Source organism: Aspergillus sydowii (assembly GCF_001890705.1).
Source record: "Aspergillus sydowii CBS 593.65 unplaced genomic scaffold ASPSYscaffold_1, whole genome shotgun sequence".
Taxonomy (NCBI): Eukaryota; Fungi; Ascomycota; class Eurotiomycetes; order Eurotiales; family Aspergillaceae; genus Aspergillus; species Aspergillus sydowii.
Genome location: NW_024467859.1, coordinates 3,146,214 through 3,173,077, shown reverse-complemented (window position 1 = coordinate 3,173,077; position 26,864 = coordinate 3,146,214). Strand labels below are relative to the sequence as shown.

The window sequence follows — 26,864 nt, the reverse complement described above, 5'->3', positions numbered from 1 at the left end:
GTTATTTTCGGAGTATATACAGGTGTCAATCAATTCTATATTATTTCGTTGAAAGAGCTTTTATATATATGATGCTTCTAGGTGAGCATAGCGGACTGGTGGTTAGCGAATGCCACACAGGACCTATCAGCCATCAGTCATCAACTTGGTAAGCCGTAAGCCGTAAGCAGTCATGAGGGGCTGTGCATGAAAACCAAGGGCAATCGAAGCAGCTGGTACGTTATTCACTCTCGCGATGGCGTGGCTTCTATCCTCGGTCATAATACTTAGTTCCCATCTTTACTCGCTGCTAGATACCCCTCTATACTGCTACTATCTTAATGTACACTAGTAGATTACTTTACATGATAGTCAGGTCTATATACTACTCCACGTGTTTCTATCTCATGTTTAACATACACCGGCCTGATGCCCCTAACTTGTTGCTAACGGTGATCACTACGAGTTCTGAGCCCATCAGAAACCTCCAAGGCACCAAATATAGCTCATATTATCAGATACGGTTGACGAAGTCAGTATAAATCGCCAACGTAATAGACAAGTTGATGAGAATTATATGAATTCTCATGAATTTTCATTTAAATAGCTGCACCATGTCTCAACCTTACCTAACCGCCTTTTATATTCGAATCCAGACGGTTTGTCAACGGGCATACTTATAATCCTAATCTGTTTCGTGAAGGCTAATGTGCTGTAGAAGGTTGGCTGGTGGTCATAAAGGAGGGTTCGTATATTTGATTGATAAGAGGAACCTGCAGTAATCACGCTGGTTGTTTGGCAGACGCTTAACCGGTCATTGGGGTGCGTATTGTAGACTTGTTTCCTGTTCCGTCGGGTTTCTCGTCATCAGGAATCCAAAAAGAGCGCGCATTGCAGCTGCCTAGCATGGAATACTTATATTTAGGAAGGAATGATGGATGACAAGCTCGGAATAGGAATGAGCAGATGGCCCTCGTACCTGCCCTGTTAATATGTGGACCACCGGTCTTAGGAAGGCACGATGGAGGCCTGCCCTTGTCCTGACCGGTGGCGCTGACCGAGGATGGGACAACTTAGCAATACAGCTGGACGAAGCTGGAGTCTCCCCTGGTCTCTGGGCGAGGCCGATGAATGGCGCAGTTGTGGTTATGTCAACACTAAGCACTGAAATGCGACGAGAATTGTGATATGGTGCGCAGGGCAAATACGACCTCTTTTGTTGATATCGACATGATAGTATAAGGCAAGGGAGCCGCTAGCATATTGTTGAATACTATTCTTTCTTGTTACCAATAAGAGACAGACTCAATGTGAAAACCCAAAAAAGAAACTTACAAGCAAATACGTCAAGATCACGAGTAAAAGCATGCGCCAACTGTATAACTAGTTCAGCAGTGCTGAGAAATGAATACTGCTTTGCGCGTACTCCTCCGGTGTGATGCTGTAGGCGAGCTCAATGTCCAAAGGGAGCGCAACTCCAGCTTCTCCTCTCGTGGACTACGGTGGCTCCTGGGCATTGACTGAAATGCCACGTGAATGCTTTTCTTGAGGGAGAAAGACTTGACACAAATGGACCGTTGTGGGCGACAGAGGGGCAGGTCACGGGCTTGGGCTAGGGAGGCCTGGTTTTAAGCAGATTCTGAAACTCAACTCATCTCTCACTCCCCACTTTGCTTATACTCGTCACTCGATACTCAGTCTGACCCCGTTCAGACGCTCGAGGATTCAGAAACCTCAACAGCAAACATATTGGGCATCTTCGCATTCGCCGTGTCCACTCAGTAGAAGTGCACTCCGCAATGACAGTGCAAAAACAGTATCAAGAGCCTGGCAATTTCGAAACCAAGTTGTGTCCCAGATCCGGTCGTGAAGAGCGGAGACTGACCGCAGGGTCAATGCGAATTCCTAGTAAGCCAGGTTTCAATGGCCCCAGGGTGTCAACCAGGACGAGGTTTCCTCTATAACGCGGCGGTCACAAGAAACATATGACACTATGAAGACGTCGGATAGATAGGCGCTTGCGGCATCCGTGCTGGGTTGTCGGAACTCCAGAGCCCACCATGCCTTACTAAGTATACTCCGTATACCAATATGGCAGGTAGCATGGCAAACTGGAGCGACAATCAACCCAAGTTTCTTCTATTGGGTAACTGTACCCTAACACCTACAGTAGGTAGCATATCAATGTCTGAGCTCCTAGCCCATGGCATGTACACTAATTGCAGTGTTTTACAGCCCCTGCCGGCCCTTGAACCAGATTGTTGTGAGCTCGAGAATTCTTGCAGGTGAAATTGGAAACCGAAACAAGACATCTAGCAGCCAACGGCGGTTTGGTTGGCCTTCGTTGTGTGTACTCGATACCAGCTAACGGGTCCGCAATATCTGATGGCCTGATAGCTGAGACAGAACTAAGGGAAAGCACCGGTGCTTTTGCACATCTACCACCAGCCCATCTTTTCTAATTAGAGGAGGAAGAATTAAGGAGGGCCTTAGGGGCCTACTGAGTGCTGAGTAGCTTAGCACCATGACCTGTGGGGTGTCTGAGCGTACAAGTGGTACTTCTAGAAGAGCTGGTTGATTGAAACTGGATGCCGGTGAGGATGCGCAGGAGGTATTGACGTGAGGCTCTGTTCGAGAAATTTGATGGTTTGCAAAGTCACAGCCCTGCCCAGCCTACGTTGGGTTTGGGTAAAGGAAGTCAAGGTCTATACTATCCGCTCATAAAGGGATAAATAGAGTCCCTGGACGAAGACATGTCGATGCCTCAATAAAAATGCCTTGCTTCATACAGGACGTACAGCACAGTATGCATCGCCAGTCGTTCCGGAGGGAAAGGACAAGCGGAGACTGGATTCGATATTACGTGCCGAAGCTTGAGCTGTGCGAAGGTCAGAGCCAAAACAGGAAGGTGCATATTGGCCCAGACTCCTGGAATTTTTGGATCCCATGTGGCGCCGTGAGTCTTTGACCACATCCAGCCCAAAAGCGGAGAATGGTCCGACTTTTAACGATAACCGTCGACAAGAACTTTCTCGAAATCGTTTGATGCCGCAACAACTTGGCTATTAGGGGAACAGGATCATACGTCTTTCAAACTTCGATGAGCAAATAGAGTGCCCAAGCTCCGAAGCCACAGCGGGATCGCAAATCGCAATGCAATTGTCACCGGGAGTCAAGACGATTATGATCGTTGTGAAGAACCAGACAACGGCCGTCATGTCCATTCTCGGAATGTGGACAGGACCAAGAGTTAGAGCTGGGATTAGTTGCGGTCTCCGCTCGCACCGACTCCATCGCTGGACGCTGAGTAGTGATGAACTCCTGCAGGGCAAATTATAGGCCGTCGATCATCCGTGCGCATGCGGATGAGGGGTCTCCGTGCTTCAAGGGGGTGCCGAAAACAAGGAAATTCTGCTCGGGTTGCATGATGTTTGGTCAATTCAACGGCCACTCTTTTATGGCATTCAGAGCCAGGGAAGCCGCCGGTTGAACTCAGGCGGGGAGCTTCGAGCGAGGGATGTAATGCAAATAGAACGGCGGGCTATTGAAAAGCCAACCTCAATTGGGCAAGGCGAGAGGACAGAGTTCCATGCTGGCAATCTGGGTAAAACGTCGGGAGAGATGGACCTATCAGTCAACTGGTAGGATCTCGTGATTGGAGCTGGGAAACAATCTATGTCAGACGCCAATGATGTCAGAATATACGGAGTGGTTTCCAATCGAAAGGGGACAGCATTCAGCATGGAGCCTTTTTGTCCAGGTAAATCGGGGTTTGGGGGGAGAGGATATAGTTTCCCTCCACCAATGACCAAACAAAGCAAGTCCTCGGTCCGGTGGCACAACACTAGTGGTTCCAACCACCCGTACCGGACGAATTTGGTGCAGTGTTTCTTGACGACGGCGTTCCTGCCTTGCAGGTCGGGTCTTAAAATTGGTCGCTCGTGCGGAAATTGGCCTTGGCGCTTATTAAGATCACTCGTGTTGTAACTATCTAATATATCACAGAGTATTTAGAATAATCTATCTTTATATACTTATTGACTACCGGAGGGTGGTTAGGGATGAGAGATTTAGGATTCGATAGAATTAATATTTAAGGGCTTGTGATTTAATTACAATGCTTCTGTAACTTTGGGTTGATACCCATGAGAGTTCTTCGCTGAACTCAGGTGGCCTGTGTCCACTAGCACACGATGGCAGACCGACTGCAGCAGAATAATGACAAATTCGCACCGGCACTGGCAGGCCGGGGATCAAACTGAAAGTCAAGAAACACAAATGACCAATTGACCATGCCTCCTGCAGCAGAGTGCAGCAGTTCGCAGCAGTTCGCCCGATTTGGCTCGGTCGGCCGGGATCTGCGAGCACTGCAGCCAATGAGTAGCAAGTCCTGCGCCCTGGCTTAGCAAGAATTGGCCAATTCAGACGAACCGATGGACACCTGAAGGTTCCAATTCGCTTCCGCTTCACACGGGACTGAGTCTGTGTTCAACAGCCGACTCTCCGACCTGATTTGCCCCAACTCTCGGCACAGATCGCCGGCCCTACCTTATCCCTGCACTCTGCACGATCGGATCTAAATAATATTTGAGCAACCTGGAGCCTGGCTGAATGGCTTCAAGCAACAGGAGCCCATGCTTAAAAAGAGAGGAAGGCGCAAATTCGAGATCGAGGGTGCCGGCACTGAGGAGATTGACGGCGGAATCCCGCACACTCCCTATCACGTCAGTGTCAGTGTCAGTGCCAGTGTCAGCCTGTCAGAAAAAGTGTCAGAAAGTGTCACTGTGTCAGACCCAGACGTCATTCCGGTGGCTTGGGATTTGAAGGGTAACAGGCTAACAGCGGCCGGCGGATGCCCCTGTCTCCCGCTGGGGTCAGCGGAGTCGGATCCGAGGTGTCGCGCCTGTGATTGTGGTTGATGGTGGAGATTTGAGGCTAAGGGCGCTAAACGCCAATCCTGCCACATCGACACTGACACTGTGGCCCTGGAATACGCAGATACGCTCGGTCTCGTCCGCCAGGCTCCAGAGAGTGCGAGATTTGCCACTACTGTTTTTGAAGCATTGTGGCTCTGAACCAAGATTCAAAGGCGGCGGTGCTTTGCAAGAGGTTCTCTCAGATTGGCTACCAGAAACAAGAGTGGCCCGTCCCCAGTGACAGGCGACGTCTCAAGTTGGAAAAAATTTTGGCTTGTCGGCGTCGGCGAATCACCCCGTGCGGATCGTGGGCCACGAGGAGGATTTGCCTAATTTAGCGTGCACGCGAGAGGCCACTTTGGTAATAGTTTGAAGTCTGAGGCTAAATAATTCGTCGAGATCCAACAAAGTTTGATCTCTGGATGTCGTGGCCCTCGAGACGCGCTTCCTTTTCCAATTCGAGTATTTTGTGGCTTGGGCAACCCGACGGTTCAGCCAGAAGACAGCGCGGCTCCGGGCGATATCCATGGAAAGTTCGACGGCCGCCTTGCATCTTCACAGGGACAACCCAAAGTCTTGCTTGTCAGCATTTGATTATTAAATAGAGAGCATGATTTTCCAATTCCCACCCACATTCCAGGCAATCGGTCCATTCGGAACGCCATGAATCATGGATTCGCTGATGTTCTCGATCGTCCCACCAGGTGGAGCTTGTCATCGGCCCCGGTGGCTGGCCGACCGAGTCATGTACGAGATGATGGCAGCGATGCTAAACATGATCAGCTCGTTCCCTCGTGGAACATGGCCGCTATCAGATAGCGCTGCACGCAACGACGACTGACTGGGTGCAACTCCTGAGATTTCGACCAATGTAGATGCAGCGGGGTGCGCAACTCCAATTGACTGTCAGGCTGTCATGCTCGTGGTCGCCCATCCTTCAAGTGGCTCTCTATTTATGGATCTTAAAGTTTGGGGAGTCAACCAAGTCTCACCCAGAGTCATCCAGCGGCCCAGTAACCCAGAAACCCAGCTCTGGCACTTGGGGCTCAGCTCACGACTTCACCTTCCGGTCGATTATAACTCGACTCTGAGCTTATCCAAGCTTTCTCTCCCACGGAACTCGATTTTGGGGACGACGGCCTTGCCGTCTTGTCTCCCATCACCGCCTCTCGGTGACACCTGAGATGTCATATGCACAGGGCAGTGAATTTGCGGATGATATGCCTGAACCCGCCAATGGCCGCGGGACACTAATTCACTTTGGCTGCTTTAGTGTTCACCTCCTGTACTCCGTAGTCGTTCTGTGAACCACGTCCAGTATCGCGGTCGTTACCTTATTGGAGTTGAACGTTTTCGAATTCTTCTCCCCAATTATTGGCTTTCGGTGTCTGGATCTGAAGTACCCCACGTAGACGAGATCCATATTTGACCAACAACAGAATGATCCCTCGGCGATCAGCCTTTTTATCTCCGAGTCTTGAGTGGAAAGGAGAGAATCCGACTGTCCAAAGTCTCAGAGGAGGGGGTTAAGACGTGGATCATTTCCTGGAGGAGTGGTGGCTTGCCGAGACGCGATTGAAAGTCCTGGCCTCCTGGAGTCCTGGGGGTGCAATTTGGAGCGTGCAGCTGCTGGCATGCATCTCGCATCCTTAGGTACATCTTCAAAAGAAGTAAAAAAGAGAGAGTGGAGAGGGCGATCGGTCTTTTCCTGACCAGAAAGTTGGGATCAATTTCCTAAAGTTTTGCTTTGGCCCCAGAGCCGAGACCCAATGAAGCCAGCGATTTCTTCGCATCTTCGTCCTTCATTTCCTCGTTGGCTCCCATTTGATGTTAGAGATCGATCTGAGATGCCTCGATTCGATGGGAAACCCAGACCTCCCATCATGGCCTTGCAGCGGGAAGACGCGGGCCCAGCGCCATTGCCGTCACCTCGCCTCTGGGGATGGCACTGATGCCACTCCTTGACTCCCTGGCTGCGCTGGGGCTGGGATAAGCTATGGAAATCTGGAATCCAGGCTGGGTTTGTGATATGCTGTGACATTCTGACACGACCACACTGTGGATCCGAAGGCTGGCTGATCTGCTCCCTCGCTGCACCTGTGCAGTCACGCAGTGTCCGTGATTTGCCCACCGGCTGGACCCTTTTGCTTTCGCTTTGCAATTTTTGATCTTTTACTTTGATTTTATTCGCTTGGAATCTTCAACCCAGAAATACCTCGACAAGCTAATCCCTGCTCAACAAACTGACAGTCCTGCAGGAATTTTGGCCTTCTCTCTGTGACCGCGCATTGTTGCCTGCACGACGTGTTCCCAGGATGATCAGTGTGGTCCGAATTTCGATTCTCCAACAGTCCAAGGACTTTATCTCGCACCAAGTCTCAACGCAGGGGGTTTCGTTGCAACATCGATCCAGTTACTCCACCATGCTCGGGAGATTCACAGTTAATAAGCGATGGGCTATTCATAGTCGAAGGCGGGTTGGAGCGGCGATTTGAGCATGCAGATGGGGCGACCCCGTCTGAGTGGCAAAAGAGAAACCTCGAATTTACGATCCATATGGGGAATGTCGCAGGAAAGCGAACTGTGGAATACCTCACGAGTCACGACAGAAGAGTGGCCTAATTAAAGCTGACTTGGGCAGGATGAGAGCTTTCCGGGGGGGCAGTGCTATCGTAGAGCAGACAGACTGGAAACGAGAAGCAGATTAGCTCCGTTCTGGAAGTTTACTTGATCGGATCTGTAGCCACTGAGTCGGCGAGCGCCAGTTTCAGCCATGTTTTGGTTCGACCGGGGGCGAATCTGGACTGGCGGCTAGTACGTCTACGGTAGTGCGTTCTCCTCAGGAGTATGGAGTCGCCAGGATGTGGGCTCGTGTGTGAGGAAACTCTATGAAGGAGGGAAAGTAGGAGCAACGGTCACAAGGGTTGGCAGACCTGCTTAACCCGGTTCCGTTTGGGTTCTCCAGTGCAAGAAAAGCCCGAACTGGAGCCACAGCTGTCGCAGCTGGAGACCAAAAAGGGATGGGCTGGGAAGAGAAACGCAGCTGCGACTCAGCATCAGTGCATAATGCATATTCTGCGAGGGGAGAGATCTCGGGACGAACGGGACGAACGGGATGAAACGGAGGGGTGTAGTATTTGGCAATGGCAGCAATAATGAGTCGATACTCGATACTCGATGCAGACTCGATGAGGGTGCGGCCGGCGTTAGAGAGAGGATTATCTGTCTGGTCATGGGATGACCGATGAACAGTTCATCTCCATCCCAGCAGCACCCTTGGCAGATCTGTCACAGCAAGCTTCTAGGTACCAGACGAAAGGAACCGCCAAAATAAACTCACTGAGGCCGGAGGATTAACGATGATGAAGACGGCACTGAATCAGGAATGTTCCCCTCATTCTGATGACCAAAAACGAGCGCCGAAAAAGAAAAGAAAGAAAAAGGAAGCTGCGACTGGCACTGGTTCCACCATCAATTATTTCTTCCCCACTCTGGGATCGGCGGCTTTCCTCTTGGATCTCCCCCCCTGTTCTTGCTGGCCGTGGATTCTGGGTTATGGGCCATGGGCGAATGGATCATGGTACTGGGACTAAGACTGGGACTGGAACTGGATAAGAATGACGGAGTGAAGTCTTTAGCGTTCCAGAGATGCTGGTCTGACGCTAACAATTTCAAATCTCGAATTCCTCTTTGGGCTCTTTTTGGATTTATTTGGCTCCTTTTTTTATTTTCCTTTTTTATTTGATTTTATTTTCTTCTGAGGACAACATTAGGAATAGCAACGGTAGAAACAGGAAGAACAGAAACCGAGAAGCGAAAGGCACCTCGTGAGAGCAGATCAGGAAAGGGAACTCGATGCAGAGTAGTGCCTCCTGTCGGAGAGAAAGATTGAAGAATAATTGGGATACGCTGCCAGCAAGAACTGTTGGATCCTCCTTTCCTTGCATAACCTTGGTTGAGCCGTTCATTGACTGGCTGTTGCTCCATCGTCATCGTCAGGTCGAGCACTCGAGTACTTTTAACGGACGCCGCGCCTGCTTCGACTCCCTCTGTGCTTTGTGCTCTATATTGTCTTGTCCTGATTGTCTTCCTCCACTCTCCTCCATTAGTGCCTGCCCTGACACTTCCCCCCCCTTCCTCTCCCTCTTGGACCCATCGTATCGGCTGGTCTTTTAAAGCTACTGCTCTCCCTCCATCCTCTCGCCTCTCCAGTGTGTCCACCTCCGCCATCTCTCCGCCATACTTTATCTCGCCATACCTATCTCACCTCTCGGGTGATACAGCAAAACGCTCTTGTGTACAAGCCGCGGGTCGGCTTCTGCTGTGCAATCGCAACTCAACTCTAACCTTCCTACTACCATACCCGCCGACTCTCTGGTTCCCCGGTTTTCGGTTGCTCGTCTCGTCGCTAGGTGTTTTGTCGTCTATGTCCCAGGACCGTGACCAAAGTGGGGGTTCTAGAAAAATGGCCATCTCATATGCCAGCGGGCTACCAGCCGACAACCAAGCCCTTCCGTCATTTCGCGAGGTAAGAAAAGGAAAAAAAAAAAATTGCTGTTTTCTCCCCAAGTCAATGAATTGTGGGGGAACAAAGAAGTGAATATACTAACTGTGTCTTGACAGCTGCTCCCGCCACACCTACACGAAGAAATCGAGTCGACCTCATACTATACGTCCCGACAGTCGCGCGAGCGTCCAACATCATCACACGATGTGACACCCAGCTTTCGTCCTCCCTACACCTCTTCGTTCAAATCACAGTTCGATCACCGTGATTACCCCGGTACAAGGCCCGACTCCCACCACCCCAGGGATCATGCGCACTTTCCAGGTGCCACCAATGCTACGTCCCGCCACGGTTCGCGCCCGAATCCCATGCTTCCTCCGATCCGCGATCTGCAGTCGTATCCTGACCGTGGGATGGGTGGCTACCCTGATCCCAGGGGCGCTTCACGACCGGAGATAACGGCCATGCCTCACGGATACCCACCAGCCTCCCACATGCCTGGTCCGTTGAGCGACCGAAGAAGTACCGATGCGTACAGGAGTGTGCCACCTATGCATAGCCAGATGGGATATCCTTACCCGCCGATGGCTTACCAGAGTGACCCCGAACACGCCTCGCCGCAAGCGCTGTCGCATGGGCCTCAGTCGAATTTTGGCATTCTCGGCGACCCCATCGACTCGAAGAACAAGCGCAGGCGTGGAAACCTCCCTAAGCCCACAACTGAGATCCTCAAAAAATGGTTTCACGAGCACTTGGACCATCCTTATCCAAGCGAAGAGGACAAGCAGATGTTCATGACCCGCACCAATCTTACAATCAGCCAGGTATGTCAAATCCCGTAACCCTGTTTTTTTTTGGAGTGGAGGATATCAGACTAACGTCTACTAGATCAGCAATTGGTTCATCAACGCGAGGAGACGCCAACTCCCTGCCTTGCGGAATCAAATGCGAACGGGTGGAAGCGAAACAGATCAAAGACAGTCTCCTCTGAGCGACCTAGAACAGACGCCGTCCGATTCATCGCCCCAGTGGAGACATTAGACAGTATAAGAAATCAAGCGCTGGATTGAGAACAGGATATCACGGCCATACCAAATTAGACGCCGCCGCCGCAGGGTACATCTACATTACGAGTTACGGGACCAAACTGGACAGACACGATACGATGTCTTTTTCCCATATATTTCCTTTATTTCTTTATTTCCTTGCTCAGGATCTCAGACCACTTTATCGAGTGATGCTCACACCTTGATACCCTGTTTGTTTTCAGATTGAGTTTCGCGCTTTGCATGGACAACTTGGACTTGGAATGTTACGTTTCAGCGCATACCGGAAGATTCCCTTTTTTCTCCCTTCTATTAATAATTGTTGATGCATCTGAGGGGTTTGGTGTTTTTTTGCTTTATATTTTGTTTCAACATTTTTGCTATCTTGTCCCGTTTTTTGAAGTTCTACCACTACAACCTGTACAGTACAAGTATGATTATGCGACCATGTCATAGACTTTTTAATTGACAATACTTCCCAACCAACCACACTTTCTACCGGTAGATCAGATGGCAAATGAAGTCATGGTGATTTGCAATCAAGGGACCGGTCCCTGTCAAAGAGAATTCCGGTGGCACGCAATGGTAAGGGAGAGCGAGAATGAACCATGGTCGCCACTACCACGGACAACTTACGGTGAACACCGACGCAAGGTACGAGCACGCCGAAGTCGGTGGGAGCCAGAGCTGTCATGTCCGTTTGGCTTCAAAATAGGCCTTGCCAGATGGTATTACAGTTTGCGGTGTACCGACCACATCCACCCCAAGTCAGGTGTCATCGGCGCATCCTTTGTTAGCTGGGCTGTCAGTTGAACAGTTCACCACGAACACCCTCCACTTCGTACCGAGATCCCCGATCCTCCAATGACAGGCCAGGGAATGGCGATCAAGATTTCTTTCTCTATTTAGGGCCAGTCTTTTCTCTCGATTTAAAAAAAAGAACCAAAAAACAACCAGACCACCGGCAGCCTGACTCCTGCCTAGTCGGGCTAGTGCGCTGCTGCTAAGTCGTCGCTAGTGACGATCGCGCATCGGATCGCTGACGCCGAGAATGATCCCCGATCGTTTTTTCTTTGTGAGATCCAGCTTTCACTCTCCCCTTAGTGGCATCGATGTCCGTGCCATCCAGGCTTGCATGTGGAACTGGCTGCGGTTTTGCCGATGGCAGGTCCATTCTGTTGGTTTCTGAACTTTAATTTAGTTGGCATTCATGAATCCTGGACTCGAGGACCCCGTATCCGTATCCCAAAAATGCATAATAATGAATGATTGCTGACTGCTTCTGTATTCATAGGCTCTTTAAAATTCTCATTTTTGGATCCTGCCTGCTTCGCAACGATAGCTTCTTCTGGTTAGAACCTGTGCTCCCTGCAACCCAGTGCCACGCATGCATGGCATGGCATGGCAAGGCAATAGCGGAGAGGGGGTGGGAGAGTCAAAGAGACAGGGAATGCACCCTGAACGCGGAACCGCAACGGAACCGCTGTCCGAAGTCCGCAGTCCGCAGTCCGCACAGACTCGACTCGGCCACAACAGTACGCAGTCCCAGCAGGCTGGGCGACAGGGAGATCAATACAAACCGTGGGGGGGGAGGGGGACCGTCCGCGGACGCCGGGTCCAAAACTTTACTTCCCCGGCATCCAGGCGGTATGTCTCCTACTACCTAACCGGAATCCTACAGCTGACACCTACGACGAGGGCCACGTACTTACCGGGATCTGGGGATGCTTATGCCGACGGCAATGGGGTGGACCGGGCGCAGGGCCGCAGGCTCGCCGCGCCGGGGTTTGAATCTGATTGTTGAACGTGCAGTCGATCACGACGGCATGCAAGGGAGAGAGTGCGTTACCGATCCGTTGCCCGGGTCCCCAGCATTCTTAGTATCTGAATTCTGAAACCGGTGGGGTGGACCTATACGGTGTGGATTCGAGAATATGGAAATTGAAGATCAATGTCACTCTTTGCGCAAGGAACTCTTAAAATTACTACTTGTGGTAGTGGTAGGTTTGCTTGGTGGCAAATGTGACGGCGGGAGTGCGACGCTGGTTGCATTCTGGCGTGGCCCCTTGCTTCACACTGACGGTGGCGCTGAGATTGAATTCGGCATTGAATTTGAGATTGGCAGCGGCCCCGACACAACGGGAGTCTCTTCAAGCGGGTCCTATTGGCGGGTCTCTTCCGGCCTGGTGGCCCTTTCAATGGTCGTGTGCTGTCATGCTGGTATTAAAATTTAGGGCTATACATCTATCCTCCCCTATCAACAAGCCACAGCACTAAGTATAACCTCACTTTTCACAACCACAACAAGAATACTTAACACAACAATTGCTGTAGATCTTCAGAGTGGACACTCAAACAGGCAGCCGAATTCAATCTGGGACAGTGGCCACCATTATTCACTAGTCCATGCCTTGCGTTGTCCCCTGACATGCCGGGCGAGCCAGAAACCGGGAAACTTGGAAATGCCAGATGCAGGTGCATTTGGTAGGCTGGATTATATATCCGCTTCTTCCCCACTGCTGCTGCAATCGTTTCTTTTCCCTTGAGTCCTTGGGATTCCTTATTTGACTTTGCGTTGGATTGTCAGTCGGTGTCTGTGCCAACGGTAGATCCGGCAATGCGGTGAGGAAGATGCTGTCTGTATACATCGTGTGTGTCACCACTTGTTTGAATGCGGTAAATATAGGCATGCATGGGCTTGCTAAGTCGTAAGATGGTTCGGCTTGATATGTAGCGCAACAAAAGTACAATTGACCGCCACTTCTCCCTCCTCGCTCTGCAGTCCACAAACCAACCTCCCTCCTCATCATCTAAGCTATAATAATAGCCTTAATCACAGCCCCCTCAACGACACCCACCTCCCCTCCCCTTCCATAAAAACACCCCTAACCTCCCCCATCCCCCTCCCTACAAGCCCGCTCCAAACCTCCGCCGTCCCGTCTGGCACCAACTCCTCAACCTCAAGACTAACCAGCGCATCAACAACCCACTCCTGACACTTTCTCTTCCCATCCCTCGGCGCCGCCTCCGCGCGGATAACACTCAGCACGCGCCGGCGCTGCTCCGCGCTCAGATCCGTGATCTTGACCATCCCCTCCGCCTGGAGCGTGGTGAGGTCGATCCCCTCCCTGCTGTCGAACTGATACCAGAGTCTGTCGAGGTCGATGACTTGGACGTGTAGGAGGTCGCCGTAGGTCTTTCCTGGGATGCGTAGGAGGAAGGACCAGTGGGATCGCGATTGTGGGGTTAGGCCTGGGCCTGAGATGGGAATGTAGAGTTCGTGGGTTGTCATTTTTGGTCTTTTCTTTTCTTTTCTTTTCTTTTCTTTCTTTTCTTTATGACCTTTTGCTCAAGGAATTATTATTATAGTGCCTTTGAGGACCTGCGTGGGCGGTTAGTTCGGTGTATTCAGCTCATTTCGGACGGACGGGTTTCGGAGTCTGTGGTGTTGCTATGGGACCATGCGATGCAAAAGTACAAACACTTACCAAGTAACTCCTCCTTGGTAGCTAAGGTAGTAGGCAAAAACCATATGAAATGGCGCGGTGTTCTCATTCACCTAAGCTGTGAGTTCTCGTGGAGTCGCGATAAACAGTAAGTTGGTGGATCCCGCGATCTCAGTTATGATGGACGATTGCCCCGCAGCTCGACAGCTGAGAAGATAACGAAACCGAGCGAGATGGAATATTAATGAAGTGAGATTGGAAGAGGGCCTCCCTCGCCCTGTGAAATGCTGGGGCGTCGGCCAACCACCGAAGCTAAATAAGCGCGGGCGTTGTTGACACGGAGATACTCTAAGCGAGCTTTCTCATTGGAGATTTGTTGCTCTACAATGCGGTGTCTACTTAGTGAGTGTAACGTGTGAAAGACTGGGAATATTGCATCTGCTCGTCACTTGCACAATAACCAAAAGATATTAAAATCCAAAATCCAAAATCAACATATATATGTGTATGTACAATATCTCACCACTTATAATATTATAATAAATGGATATCCAATCCAAGTTGTGGTCAACTCTCAACGAAGTCTATGAAAAGAGTGCATGAAGTGCATGATTTACCATCAAACACAACTATATAGGACCCATTTAAATGTCAACAATTTGGAGCCAGAAACAAGTGAGCGTTTCTTGTGTAAACTTGTGGTGGAGGCTTCGTTGGTACTGCAAACGGTGAAGTGTCGAACTTGCCACTTTGACATTGATATAGGAGGTGAAGAACCATCCCTTCACTGGGATCGTCAATGTCGACACAAATCACTGACAAATTCCACTCCCCTCCAACTTCGCACTTGGATATAATACCCTCGGCAGCCCGCTCTCCATCGGCACAGGAACTTCGCCGTTGTCAGAAACAGTGATATCCGTGCATGACAGGACCTCCGTTAGCGCATCCCCGGCATTGTACCCCGTATCGGGTAGGGAAAGCGTGTACGAGCTACCTCCGGACCCGGCATTCGTGAGAACAGTGACCACCTGTGTTCCATTGTTGCCTTTGCGCATCGCTAAAGTCGAGGTATCTTGGTAGATTGGGTAGTTCTGGCAAGGATGTTAAGTGGCCGACTCGGTAGAAGGAAGGGGATTGCATAGTTGGTACCTTATAAGTAAGCCACTCGTCATCCTGGCCGATGGCACGTGTGCGGATCGCATTCGATGAAGCGATGAGCTTGTACAGCTCGCTTGATGTGTCGTATCCGGATAACCAGGTTGCCTCGCGGTTTGCGGGGTCCTCGCCGCCGGCATAGTGCTGTTCTTGACCGGCGTAGATGATGGGGATGCCGTCGGACAGGATAACAAAGGCAGCTACGTTTTTCGCGAGAGACATGTCGTCAGTTTCCCTATTAATTACTAGTTTATTAGGTGGCTCTGAAGCAAAGGAGATGAAAGAGATGGATAGAGGTGCTTACGAGGCGAATCGCGGATTGTCGTGGTTCTCGATGAAGCTGCCCAGCAGGGTTGAGTCGGCGCAGGTGGACTTGACGTTGTTGATCATGTCGTATAGTTCGCTTATGCTGCCGGATGTAGAGCTGAATGCCCTGAGGAGGGGATAGTAACTTTTTAAGAAAAAGAATTAGAATGGGTTTCTTATATCTTTTGAGAGGTGTTGCGGGGGTGGTACATTGGGTAGTTAAGCACTCCGTCCATGACCTCTTGGTATGGGCAGGTGTACTCTGGATCACCTTGGAAAATCTCGCCGACACAGTAAACGCCCGCCGCATCGTTGAAGTCTGCCCAAAAGTCCTTCTGGACGTGCCTGACTGTGTCGACTCGGAGGCCATCAACTAGTTGGGTGAGCTTCGATCATACAACTGACGGAGCGGGTCTTACTGGAGTAGTTCGATACGAGGGATCCTACCCAGTCGTACCAGATGGTCTTCACATTATCCTGGGTGGTGTCGACATCTGGTAAGCTGACCGCGCTTGTGCTAAGCCAGCACTCCTCGACCTGAGTTTGGTCGTCGTAGTTATCAATGCTGCACGGAGAGTGGAAGTAGTCTTGCGAGTTGAACGGGTTGAAGACACTGTAGTCCACAGAATCGGCCGCGCTGCTGGATCCCTAACGTCGACAAGTCAGCCAATGCCAGAAATCTTGAACCATCACACCCACCATGTGATTGGCAACGACATCAACCATCAGGTACATGTCTCGCTCATGCAATGCATCCGCGAGCGCTTTGAGGTCCTCTGCCGTTCCAAGGCGATCGTTGAGAGCATATCTACCAAGATGAGTGTCGTCCCAGTATAGAGGTAAGATACAGTCACTCACAAATCCTGTTGCCAGTAGCCATGGTACGCATCTCCATTTGCAGAGTCTTCAACTTGGGCAGTCACCGGCGTGATCCAGATGGCCGTGAAGCCCATCCCTTGGATATAGTCCAGCTGATCTCGTCAACAATCCCCATCATCTACCAACTAGCGCATAGCGCGGCGCAACGGGGCGTACCTGGTTGATGATGCCCTGCCACGAGCCACCACAGTATCTCTATTTTGTTTTCTCGTCAGTCTAGACCCGATCTATTCCACGGGGAGACAAACCCCAACACTGGTATCACATTCTGCAGTCGTTGAATTGTCCGTGCGGGCGAAACGATCGGTGAGTAAAAAGTATATCGACTGCGATCGCCACTGCGCCGGAGTTGCCGCCAGGGCCGTCGCCGCCAGAGAGAGAAGAAGAGCCGACCGCATTCTTCGTTGCGCAAAGAGATTGCTGTGTTCCAGGCCAGAAAAGCCTCGAGACCATGACTGCTGTATTTATGTACATAGCTTACTATCTCCTGACAGAGATGTAGCGACTAATCTCCAGCGATTGTCTGGCCCTGGTTGTGCGCATATACATTTGATTGGAGGGTTTGCGCGCATCCGGTCATGATCCCGTCGGTGGTGGGCGATTCCAGGGAAATTCAGGGGTCTCAGTGGGGAAACAGTCGGAGCGACAAATGCACTTTTGATGCTGAATTGCTGACAGGATTTTTGCGGGGTGCGATCAGCAGGTTAGTGGGCATTTCCTTTGGAGATGTTCAAGAACAACTGCATAATTTGCATTGACACTATGGAAAGGCCCGCTAGTCTGCTAGATCAACTGGGCACTGGCAGTCTGCAGGCTCTCCGTGTCGGCGAGCCCGAGCCCGACTGTAACTCAAACTGCCACTCATTCCCACTCAAGAGTCCAGTCTTCGCCCCATGCTCCATCCCTTGTAATTTGATCCAGCCCCGTAACAATCAGAGCCTGCGACAAAACATCATAATCGGCAGGCACCTGCTGGCCGTTGAAGCTTACGGTGGATGGCTCGTCAGAGATGCCCAGAATGGTTACGTTTGCCAATGGGTTGGCTTCCTCCCAGTCCCCGTCTGCTGAAACGCTGAGGCTCGATCTAGATGCCTCGAAATCGACTTTGAGAGTAGCATCTGGATGGAGGCTTTCCCCATCGTCCAGGTATAGCTGTCCTGACGCAGTTCCGTCACTACCTAACGCTGCTAGCAATGCCCACGGCGTCTGACGAGCGTCTCTTATGGTTAGGGCTGGCTCCTGCATCGGAAGGATGCTTCCGCCCCGCACATAAACAGGAATGTGGCCAAGTGGCGCCTGGATTGTCTTGTTGAATCCAGGCTGTGCATCAACCGCAGTCCGCGTGTACCAATCGTACCATATTTCGCCTTGTCCAACGCCTGGGAAAACACCCTTAACGGTGTCGACTTGTGGCTCAAGAACGGGAATCACCAGAATGGACGGCCCAACTAGAAACTGGTTGTCCACCGCCGCGAGCGTAGGGTCGTTGGGAAACTCCCAAGCCAGCGCCCGCATAACGGTGGAGCCTGTAGTGTGCGCGTTCTGCATCAATGTATAAAAATATGGCAGTAGGGCGTACCGGATCTTCATTGCTGCTTTGGACGCATCAATGACCGAAGCCCATCGATAAGGCTCCTGGGAAATGGCCCCAAGGACGTTATGGTTGCGATAGAATGGAAAAAATGCCGAAAGTTGCATCCACCGGTTGCAAAGTTCCTCGTCGCTATTGTAACTAAAACCGCAAGTATCAACTCCGAACATGGGTATGCCAAAGAGAGAGAACTGCAATGCCTGCGAGATCGAGAAGTACATGGACGACCATTTCGAATAGTTATCACCACCCCAGTGACCTGCCCATCTGCCGGATCCGGAAAAGGTTGACCGCGCAATGATGAATGGACGCTTCTTCGGCCATATTTGTGTCAAGCCTTGGTAGGTGGCTCGGATGCCCATATGACCATAGAGGCTGTGTACATCATATTCGTGATAACCATCTACGTGCGTAGCATTTGGGGAGACTGCATGCACAGCAAGGTCATGGCCAGTCTGGACATGGTTGATCACATAAGGTGGGTGGTTGATATTACGGACCCCAGGTGTGGGTGATGTCCGCAGGTATGAGCTGGTGGCAGACGTCGAAGTTCCTGTGGCTGAGGCCTGGCTGGAAGAAGCTGCAGATGCGGAAGCAGCTTCGGTTGCGTTGGATCTCTCAAACCCTTCAGGATATTCAAACACCATGTTTTCATGTTCCCCCGGCAGCCTGAAAGGCGGATGTACCGGGTTAAGTGTCCGGTTCTGGGACCCGCAGCTTCCCACACAAAACGACGATACTTCGCCCATGTCGTACCACACTCCGTCGAACTTGACCTTTTCGTACCAGATCACGAGCTCATTGGCCCAGTAATTAGCCGCCTCGGAGTGATGCCAATCCGGGTACACGGTGTACCCAGGCCAGACGGCCCCAACATATAGACTGCCATCTGGATTCTTGAGATAGACATCTTTTGCAGCGCCTCTGGTGTAAGTGTCATATCTATATAACATTAGGCAGTGGGCAAAAATACGAGCATCTCCAACACCTACGTGTCTGATTCGTTCTCGGGATTCGGAATATACAGTGCCGCATCAACAATGGGGACAAAATGGCGTCCACCTGCATGGAGATTATCCAAGAAAATTTCGGTATCTTCGTAAGAAAACCGATTCTGGTCATTATCGAAATCTCTATAACCATGCATGTAATCTATGTCGGCCCTAAATAGTGTAAGCAACAAATATATGGGGCACAAACGGATAGGCATACCAGAGGTATTCTAGGGGGATCTCAAATTTCTCGAAATTAGCAAGAACATCTGCAAACTCTGACCAATTATTGTAGCCCCATCGGCATTGATGGAAGCCAAGGGTGTCGTATTTTTGCATAGCAGGGAGTCCGACGGTGCTGCGTTGATACTGCTCCGTTACCTCTGCTACAGTCGGCCCTGAGTAAAAGGTGAGGTCGATGCTTCCTCCTATAGTCCGCCATGTCAGACTCTTGGGGTTCAAAATGACCTCCTGGCCATGAGCATTCCTGAGGAAAATGCCGTGCGAGTATGAGACATAGTCTTGCATGGCATCAGCATCACCGCTCTTCACATATGTATGCTTCCCAGTCTGTTCATCGACTGTGTAATATCTGGTATCTGCATAGAACGCATGGTGTCCATAGATATTTCTGGTCAAAACATATTAACATCTGACAAAAGGCCAATTGGCAGATACATACTCATCAATTGGGTTCCCGATGTCGGCCGCGTAGGTGGTCAGGGTGGCGTTCCTCAAGAGCCGGAGCTGGTTAATGCGTTCTCCTAGCCCATAAAGATTGTATTCCTCCGGGAGAGTCGTTACGAATTCAATAAATTGGTTCTCAAAGACCAACACAGACCCAGCTGTGTCGAAGAGGACCTCGCCGGTTGCCCTTCGGGTTACCTGGAAGTTGAAGGTTGGCTCATTGGACCAGGTCACAGAGAAGTCACTGTGCAACTCTGAAGCGTCTGAAACCGTTTCTGGGCGGGGCACCAATTCCTCTGGGAGAATATACCAAGACTCATTTGAAGCGTCCACATAGGTCGGCGTGATTTGTATGTTTAAGCGGTCTGTGTCCTGAAATTGCACTTCCAAGACCAAAGACTCGACATCGGTACCATATACATTACACGGTTTTCCTGATAGCGCTAAGCTGGCGCTAAAGCCATGAGCTGAGTGTTGCACATTGGAAGCTCTGTATCCGGGACAGACGGATTGAGCGTTGACGGCTTGTGGATCATCAACATTGGCGATCAGTTCTTCGCCGACATCAACATAGTCGGCGAGAGTGAACTGAGTCCGCTCGGCGGTATCGGTCGCGGTCGCTCGGTTCGAAGAGCGTTGTAACGGATCCTGCTGAGCCGCGCCAAAAGCGAGGGCGGGAAGTGACGCCCCAGCAAAAAGATGGGTGAAGCCGACCATGGTGGAGAAGGCTTATCCGATCATACGATGATCAGCTAACAAACACCGGCCCTGCTCTCTCTATTTATCCTCAAAGCTGCCAAAGGTAGTCGGACAAGTCACTGGTGGTCTCGATCATGTTGTGGCACCCTCCCAGCGCGCGAAGATCATCCGTTTAACGTGGAATGCAAGGAGCGAGTTTGCTGAGTGAATCGACTTTGGCCCAAGGAGGGGTAGCATCCTGGTATCACGGCTGGCATGCTTGAAGACTTGGGAGCCTGATAATGCGGGGAGGCCGAGGCAACTCCAGTCCTCACGCCACAGAATTCAGGCTTGAGCTGCAGGACCTGAAGCCTGGGGATCGTCAGACAACGGGCGCTGATTGGCTGATTTTCCGATAAATGACCGAGCCTATAACGGAGCAGCTAACACTAAGGATATCAAGGATGAAGCAGCAAAGATGGGGGACTTGGGGACTGGGGAGACTGAAGGAGTGGAGAGCGAAGTGGAGGGAGCTGGGACCTCCCCAGAACAGCGTAATATTACCAAAGTTACCGGTGAGCGACTGCAGCTTCCAATTCTGACATCTCTTTTCTCTCTGCACGTAGTATGTTGATGCTCGTTCTTTGCTCCTGGTGATACTCAGCTGTCCGAGTCCTAGATGCGTAACTGCTTGAATATAGAACTGTCATCCACGTCAACAACGCATCCACCATCAAGCAGTCCAGCTCTTCAAGCCGCACGGGCGCCAATGCACTGTGGAGCAGTGTGGTTCTCATCTGCACGCCATAAATCCGGCATTCGCACTCAGCCACTGTCAACCGCGTCGGTTGTCCTGCCCCATTCAAGTTGTATGCCCTTCGGCTTCCCGACCTGAGATCTTCGCGAGACAGGCTACGGATAGGCCGGATATAGACTTTGTAAGGACGCTTTTCCCTGTCTAGTTTGGGTGCACTAGTCACGGCGCAAATGCTCGTACCGGATGGCAACGGCTCTTGGATTCCTGCACAGGGTAAGAGATGCCTTCCTTGCTGCAGGGGAAGCCTTCCAGAAAATACCGCATCCTACCTAAGCGTGTCATCCCAGACAACCATCCTGGACTCAGGGGCTCTGTAGTCCGGCTGTTCGCTCAGGCCTCGCTTGTATACTCGACCACAGCGTATGAACGTGAGAACTTAGCAAAACTAACGCGGAAAGGTGCGAGGCCGACAGTTATTTCATGGAGACCGAAACGATGGATGGTGTAACGCGGGGCCTCGCGACTGACTATGGCTGCAGGTGCCACTATAGTGACCATGTATGGAGTCGAGTGGAGTTTAGTGTGACTGCGTATAATCTCTCGCTCATCTTTTATCTGCTTCACTCCCCCGCTCGGTTTCCCCAGATTTTCACCTCCCTTGCATGCTCCTTGTCTCCAGCGGTCCTGTGCTTTTATTACTGTTCTGCAAGAGAGCCATCTCGACAGCATGGCTTCCCCCAATTAGCATTGCTTTAGTTATGCGCAAACATTGCCACCCTCGTCCACCGGCATACACCCAGACCCCAGTTCCCCTCGGCTCGACAGCCATTTACCAGCAATGATGGATTCTGGCCCTACCTCTCCGAAACAAAAGCCCTTTAAACAGGCCTGCGACAATTGTCGGAGGAGAAAAATCAAGTGCTCGCGAGAGCTCCCGTGTGACAAGTGCCAGCGCCTGCTCCTCTCCTGCTCCTACAGCGATGTCCTCCGTCGCAAAGGGCCCAAGTTTCGGACACTCTACCCCTTAGCCCCTATCCATCCATTGGTGGCAAGGCAGCGACAGCTTCTTCAGTGCGATCCTCAGCAGTCTCCAACAGAGAGAGAATGGCATGCGGATCCTACAAGCTACCCGATGGGTGGCTCTCCTACATCTCCGCCGTTCACCATGGAAGAACCCCAATATCTCGCGCCAGACATCCCGGATTCGTTCGCCCGACTACCTCCTCCAGAGCTTGTTTCCTCACCGGACTCCTTTAATTCGCTATCGGATTCACCTCCCGCAGTGCTGTATCCTTCCCCGCGAGTTTTGACCCCGCCTGTGCTTTTGGCCCACATTAACGTCTACTTGAAATACATGTTCCCTATAATGCCAGTAGTGCGGAAAGAAGAGCTTCAGCAGGACTGTCATTATCCGGAGCGCGTGACCCCACAGCGGTATGCCTTTCTGGCGGCTCTTTGTGCTGCTACCCACATTCAGTTAAAACTGGACGGTGTCACAGAGACCTCCCACTTACAGGCCGGTGTTGATGGAAATTCAGGAAATTCAGTAATGTCTGGTGAGGAACTGCTTGCTGAGGCCGTCCGTGCAAGGAAAGACTGCGATCCAATTGAGGACATGGATATCGAAAGTCTTTTAACCTCGTTCTTTTTATTTGCTTCGTATGGCAATTTGGACCGTCAGGATCACGCATGGTTCTACCTTTGCCAGGCGACGTCAATGATTTTCTCACTAGGGCTCCATCGCGAATCCACGTATTCTGAGTTGGACATTGAGGAGGCGGAGCAGAAACGTAGGGTATTCTGGCTCCTGTTCATCACGGAAAGGTATGGAACCATCGAAAGTTGGATAAAGTGCGACGTTGATCTTATTCCTATGTTTTAGAGGCTACGCATTGCAGCAAGCAAAACCGGTGATGCTTCGCAACTCCATCCATAAACCGCAGGTTCTTTGCTCGGATGACCCTATTCTTGCCTACGGCTTCATTAATCTCATTGGAGTTTTCGAAAACCTCAGCGTCAACCTCTACGACTGGGTTTCAGCAGGTGGGAGAGATGGGACATCAGAAATGCCGCCTACTTCCATGATCCAAGCAAGCCTGAGCAAACCAATATCGCTCGACGGGGTCTCGGAAATCCAAAAAGTCGATATCCTCATAACCCAGCAATGGCTGCAGGCCATGATGTGGAAGCTGTCGATGACTCGAGCTTCCCAACCAGGCTCGCGGCATGAAACCGTCCTGCCTTTTCATCTTCCTGTGTTGGTAGGTAAGGCTGTGCTGTCCGTTATCGCGGAAGCCTCACAAGGTGCTGTTGATGCGCACGGTATAGGGATGGTTAGTTCTAAGGTAACCCTTATTAGATAGTAGCACATCTAATACTATCTTCAGGAACAAAAGCTATTCGATCTCGGTGTATCAGTCGCAGATGTATCACGCTCGCTCTCAACAAAAGCAGCCAACAGCCTTGCAGAGTCTACCGTCGATCCCCGTGAACTACTATGGGGCATCCTCTCCACGCTCTCCCGGATCCGTGGATCTCAATCACACCTCTTCCCAGCACTGCTCGAGCGATGTAAAGGCATGATGGGCTTCGATTTCCCACTTACGATAAGCGATTTTCTCCCTCCTCTCCCCGCCATTTCTTCATCCGACCCTATGCCACAATGGCAAGCAACCGACAATAACAATAGCCAAACTGCCAGCAGCTCCTGGGAGATCGCGTCTCCTCCCGACAGCTCTCATGATCAGAATAACGATCCAGTCTCTGGGATACTTACTCCGTCAGAACTTCCATTTCAAACTGGGCGATTGCTGACCTGATGTGGCCATAAGTCGACGGGGCCTTCCTCCATTATGCAGTTGCATTTTCTCCAACCTGGTATACTCTTTTCATGATCGTTTTTTATACATTTGGCGAGAAACTGGATTCTCAGATGATCGTATACCGATCGTATGCATCTCTCTCATATCTCACCTCTTTAAGTATTTCCTACCTACTTGCCCCTTGTGTTTCTCTCTTCGTGTATCTATTACTTTTCTCTTTTCCTCTACCACCATACCTACACATCAATCTCAAGTCCGGTGATGAACAAGGGACGATCAACGACACGACGACACGGACATACAATACCATATTATAGAGAAATCAACGAATGACTTGGGTTTACCCAGCTAGCAATATTGGCGCCCAAACCACTCCATTAACCAATATAGAAGCTGATTGAGCTTCCCGTCGTAGCCAAAGCCAAACTAACTTCCGCTTTCCTTCCATTCATTACATTACAACTTTCCCCGCCATTCCTCATTCCAAATTCTAATCTCGAAAGTCGGCCCGGAGACAAGAATGTGAGATTTAAAAACACGCGTCATTGCGTCAAGCATGCCTAATGACTTAAACTCAAATTCTTCCTTTGGATTTTTGGGATTGGGAAGGATGAATATAGATTATAGACTACGTATTATTGAATACCAACATCGTGAAACAGTAGGCTGGTTTTGCGATCCGGATTGTCGTTATGTCGGCCCGACATCTTGCCCACTGTGTGATCCAAGCTAGTTTGGGCGCGCAAGCTTTTGATAAACGAACAGGTTGGTCGGGAGATCGTACTACGTCGTTCGTTAGCTTTTCAGACTGCGTGATCGTTAGTAGAGAGAAACAGCATGGTAATTTTTATTTTTGTAAAAGCATGCAATAATAGTAGTCGATAGTTATAAGTATTGTAACATCCATTCAACACTAGAAGTGCCATATTTATTATGATAGTCGGCTTTCACCTCCTCAGACGTGGTGCGAAGGACCAAAAGACTCCAATAGTTACGGTAACCTCGCGAGGACGAGTGGTCTACGGTGGATTTGGAAAATATCTTTGAAATAAATTTCTAATATTAATATAGATGTTGCGGTTGACGACTCAGTCATCACCATGGACAAGACCAAAAAGACGACCCCTGCGCCTGGTTTGAACGTTTTGTGCAGTGGGACGATGGCAGCGTTTGTGAATTAGATATACAGCGAAGCGAAATAGGAACAGAGAAATGAATAAGTGCGAAGAAAGAAAAAGGCTGCGGTATCATCGAGACATGGAATCGAAAGTCATAATCTAGTACCGTGGCAGTTACCCCCTTTGGGTATTGAGAAGATTGCAGTCTATATGGAGTCGACGATGTATGCAAATTTGGCGACATAGGTGCGGAAAGGATATGATATAATGAAATGGAGAAAATGGAAAGGCGAAATCACTGCCTTTGCCAAACCAGTTCCATGACTTGATCGCCATTTTCAGGGTCGCGGTGGATGTACCATTGTCGGACTTGGTCCGTGTCCATGATCGAGTCTGCCATTAAATAGCTAATCTTCCCCTCGTCTCTGTCACGTAGAGGTCCAAGTTCGTGCATGAATGAATCGCGATCCGGGTCGTGGTCACCGGCCCACGTAAGCTCCATCGACGTGTCGTCAGGGCTGATTTCTCGACTGTATTTGGTTATCGAATATCCGTTGGTCAGGATCCAGCCGTCAGAGAACTTCCATTTCTTCAAGAGACAGGCTTCACCGCAAACTTCACTGATTTTGCTGAGTTTTGCCATATCTGTATCAAACCACGACTTCCAGTGATGCACGGAGAGGGGCGGCGGCCTCGCAGCTTCGAAGAATCCCGAGGCGTCACCTCGGAAGTCCAGTTGTCGCAATCGATGATCGATGGTCAAGTGCGCACTTGAGTGTTGGTAGATACACAGCGAAATTCTTCGATCACCTGTGTGTACCATTTGTTGGCAGGCGTTGAAGACTTCGGGTTCGCTCAGCCGTTGAACTAGAGGGCGAGATAGGAAAACGCCAGCGCCTCCGTATCCCATTAGTCCAAATATGCCGATCTGCGGGATACTTTCTGATACGCCGCCGACATACGTTGGTTGTGTATGGTCGTACTTTTCGAAGGCCTCGATCAAGGCAGGCATTGAAAGGAAGAAAGTGTCGTCATCGATAATGCAGGACCAACGGGTCGCCTCCCGCAGGTTCTGAGCCAAATGGGAAACCAGTGAGAAATACCGGGTCTGATATTCCTCGTTGGACTGCGTCACAGACAGGTTGATCCCAAGTGCTTCGGCCTTGGCTAGCACCTCAGGTACCCGGTTATCTGGCTCAATTAGTGCAAAGATGCGGACTCCCGTGCGGCTGGCCCAATGAGTAAAGGCATCGAGGGACTCATTCAGTCTTTCCAGTGTTGTGGCAACACCAAAGTCGAAGTGTGAACCATCCACATGGCGTGTGCGGCGCGGTGTTTGCAATGTAATCTGGTTGCCGATAGAGCAATCGCTCTGCAATGCGTTCTCCGCCGTCTGCGATGTCTTTTTGGCACTTTGGTCAAACAAAGGAGTGTCAAGAGCTTGGATCAGGGGGAGGTTATCCGGAGACTGGACAGCCACCACCTCCCGGCGCAAATACTGAGACAGCTTTGTCACCCCAAGGCGCTCTAGGACGGTGAAATCGGGCTCACAACCGACATGAGCGGTAAGTGTGATATTCGGCTTGGCGGGATCATCTGGTATATGAACAATGTCCGGTTCATGTCTAAATCGCGGGCCGAAAAGGAAGAATGCTCCCACAAGGCACGCGACGACAAAGTATCGGGAGAACTTCTTCTTCCAAACTCGCGATGAATTCATCGGGGATGGGTCCCGTACGCTGAACTTGGTTGACATGGCCACGAAGATAATTGTACTTCTTGTGTGTATTAATGCCGAATGCGGTTCTAGTGCATTCGCATCGCGAGCAGCCAGACCGCACGGTGGAGAGGTGGAGGTCAGGGACGGAAGAGGCAGTCGAGGAGATGTAGCGACCGGTGGGTTCGACTGGCGAAGGATGGGCGAAAGATGGAGAGGGAGAGGGAGAGAAAGAGAAAGAGAAAGAAAAGCGAGAGGCAAGAGA

At 50.7% G+C, this 26,864-nt stretch overlaps 7 protein-coding genes across 7 annotated transcripts; 2 read left to right on the top strand and 5 right to left on the bottom strand.

Moving 5' to 3' along the window:
• Positions 1–3,042: 3,042 nt before the first annotated feature.
• On the bottom strand, positions 3,043–5,423 carry ASPSYDRAFT_1155929 (uncharacterized protein; the record flags this gene model as incomplete). The annotated part of the gene is made up of 5 exons (XM_040840022.1): positions 3,043–3,970; positions 4,213–4,346; positions 4,528–4,733; positions 4,956–5,103; positions 5,191–5,423. The coding sequence occupies 5 exons, from the start codon at positions 5,421–5,423 to the stop codon at positions 3,444–3,446; spliced, it is 1,248 nt and encodes a 415-aa protein (XP_040708262.1). The 3' UTR covers positions 3,043–3,443.
• Positions 5,424–9,012: 3,589 nt separating this feature from the next.
• ASPSYDRAFT_39189 (homeobox domain-containing protein) lies at positions 9,013–10,941 on the top strand. Its single transcript, XM_040845845.1, has 3 exons — positions 9,013–9,423; positions 9,519–10,226; positions 10,291–10,941. The coding sequence occupies exons 1-3, from the start codon at positions 9,361–9,363 to the stop codon at positions 10,441–10,443; spliced, it is 924 nt and encodes a 307-aa protein (XP_040708261.1). The 5' UTR covers positions 9,013–9,360; the 3' UTR covers positions 10,444–10,941.
• A 2,451-nt stretch (positions 10,942–13,392) lies between these two features.
• ASPSYDRAFT_104745 (uncharacterized protein) lies at positions 13,393–13,734 on the bottom strand (the record flags this gene model as incomplete). Its single annotated transcript, XM_040839806.1, has 1 exon — positions 13,393–13,734. A coding segment is annotated over one exon (342 nt), but the record flags the coding sequence as incomplete, so codon positions are not given.
• Positions 13,735–14,706: 972 nt separating this feature from the next.
• On the bottom strand, positions 14,707–16,635 carry ASPSYDRAFT_53957 (alpha-amylase; the record flags this gene model as incomplete). Its single annotated transcript, XM_040848773.1, has 9 exons — positions 14,707–14,988; positions 15,047–15,287; positions 15,357–15,503; positions 15,569–15,731; positions 15,778–16,006; positions 16,058–16,166; positions 16,217–16,329; positions 16,394–16,432; positions 16,486–16,635. The coding sequence occupies 9 exons, from the start codon at positions 16,633–16,635 to the stop codon at positions 14,707–14,709; spliced, it is 1,473 nt and encodes a 490-aa protein (XP_040708259.1).
• A 463-nt stretch (positions 16,636–17,098) lies between these two features.
• ASPSYDRAFT_26457 (glycoside hydrolase family 31 protein) lies at positions 17,099–20,224 on the bottom strand (the record flags this gene model as incomplete). Its single annotated transcript, XM_040844281.1, has 4 exons — positions 17,099–18,770; positions 18,821–18,991; positions 19,041–19,451; positions 19,503–20,224. The coding sequence occupies 4 exons, from the start codon at positions 20,222–20,224 to the stop codon at positions 17,099–17,101; spliced, it is 2,976 nt and encodes a 991-aa protein (XP_040708258.1).
• Positions 20,225–21,783: 1,559 nt separating this feature from the next.
• ASPSYDRAFT_141326 (putative C6 transcription factor (AmyR)) lies at positions 21,784–23,761 on the top strand (the record flags this gene model as incomplete). The annotated part of the gene is made up of 3 exons (XM_040841130.1): positions 21,784–22,766; positions 22,825–23,275; positions 23,330–23,761. The coding sequence occupies 3 exons, from the start codon at positions 21,784–21,786 to the stop codon at positions 23,759–23,761; spliced, it is 1,866 nt and encodes a 621-aa protein (XP_040708257.1).
• A 1,416-nt stretch (positions 23,762–25,177) lies between these two features.
• On the bottom strand, positions 25,178–26,638 carry ASPSYDRAFT_53954 (glycosyltransferase family 31 protein; the record flags this gene model as incomplete). The annotated part of the gene is made up of 1 exon (XM_040848772.1): positions 25,178–26,638. One exon carries the CDS (start codon positions 26,636–26,638, stop codon positions 25,178–25,180), a length of 1,461 nt encoding a protein of 486 aa, XP_040708256.1.
• Between the last annotated feature and the right edge of the window lie 226 nt (positions 26,639–26,864).

Excerpts from the sequence above, each read along its gene's own strand:
- ASPSYDRAFT_39189 (XM_040845845.1), top strand. The coding sequence starts at position 9,361 with ATGGCCATCTCATATGCCAGCGGGCTACCAGCCGACAACCAAGCCCTT. Across the intron at positions 9,424-9,518 it reads CCCTTCCGTCATTTCGCGAG|CTGCTCCCGCCACACCTACA; the intron begins GTAAGAAAAGGA and ends GTGTCTTGACAG. Across the intron at positions 10,227-10,290 it reads CCAATCTTACAATCAGCCAG|ATCAGCAATTGGTTCATCAA; the intron begins GTATGTCAAATC and ends AACGTCTACTAG.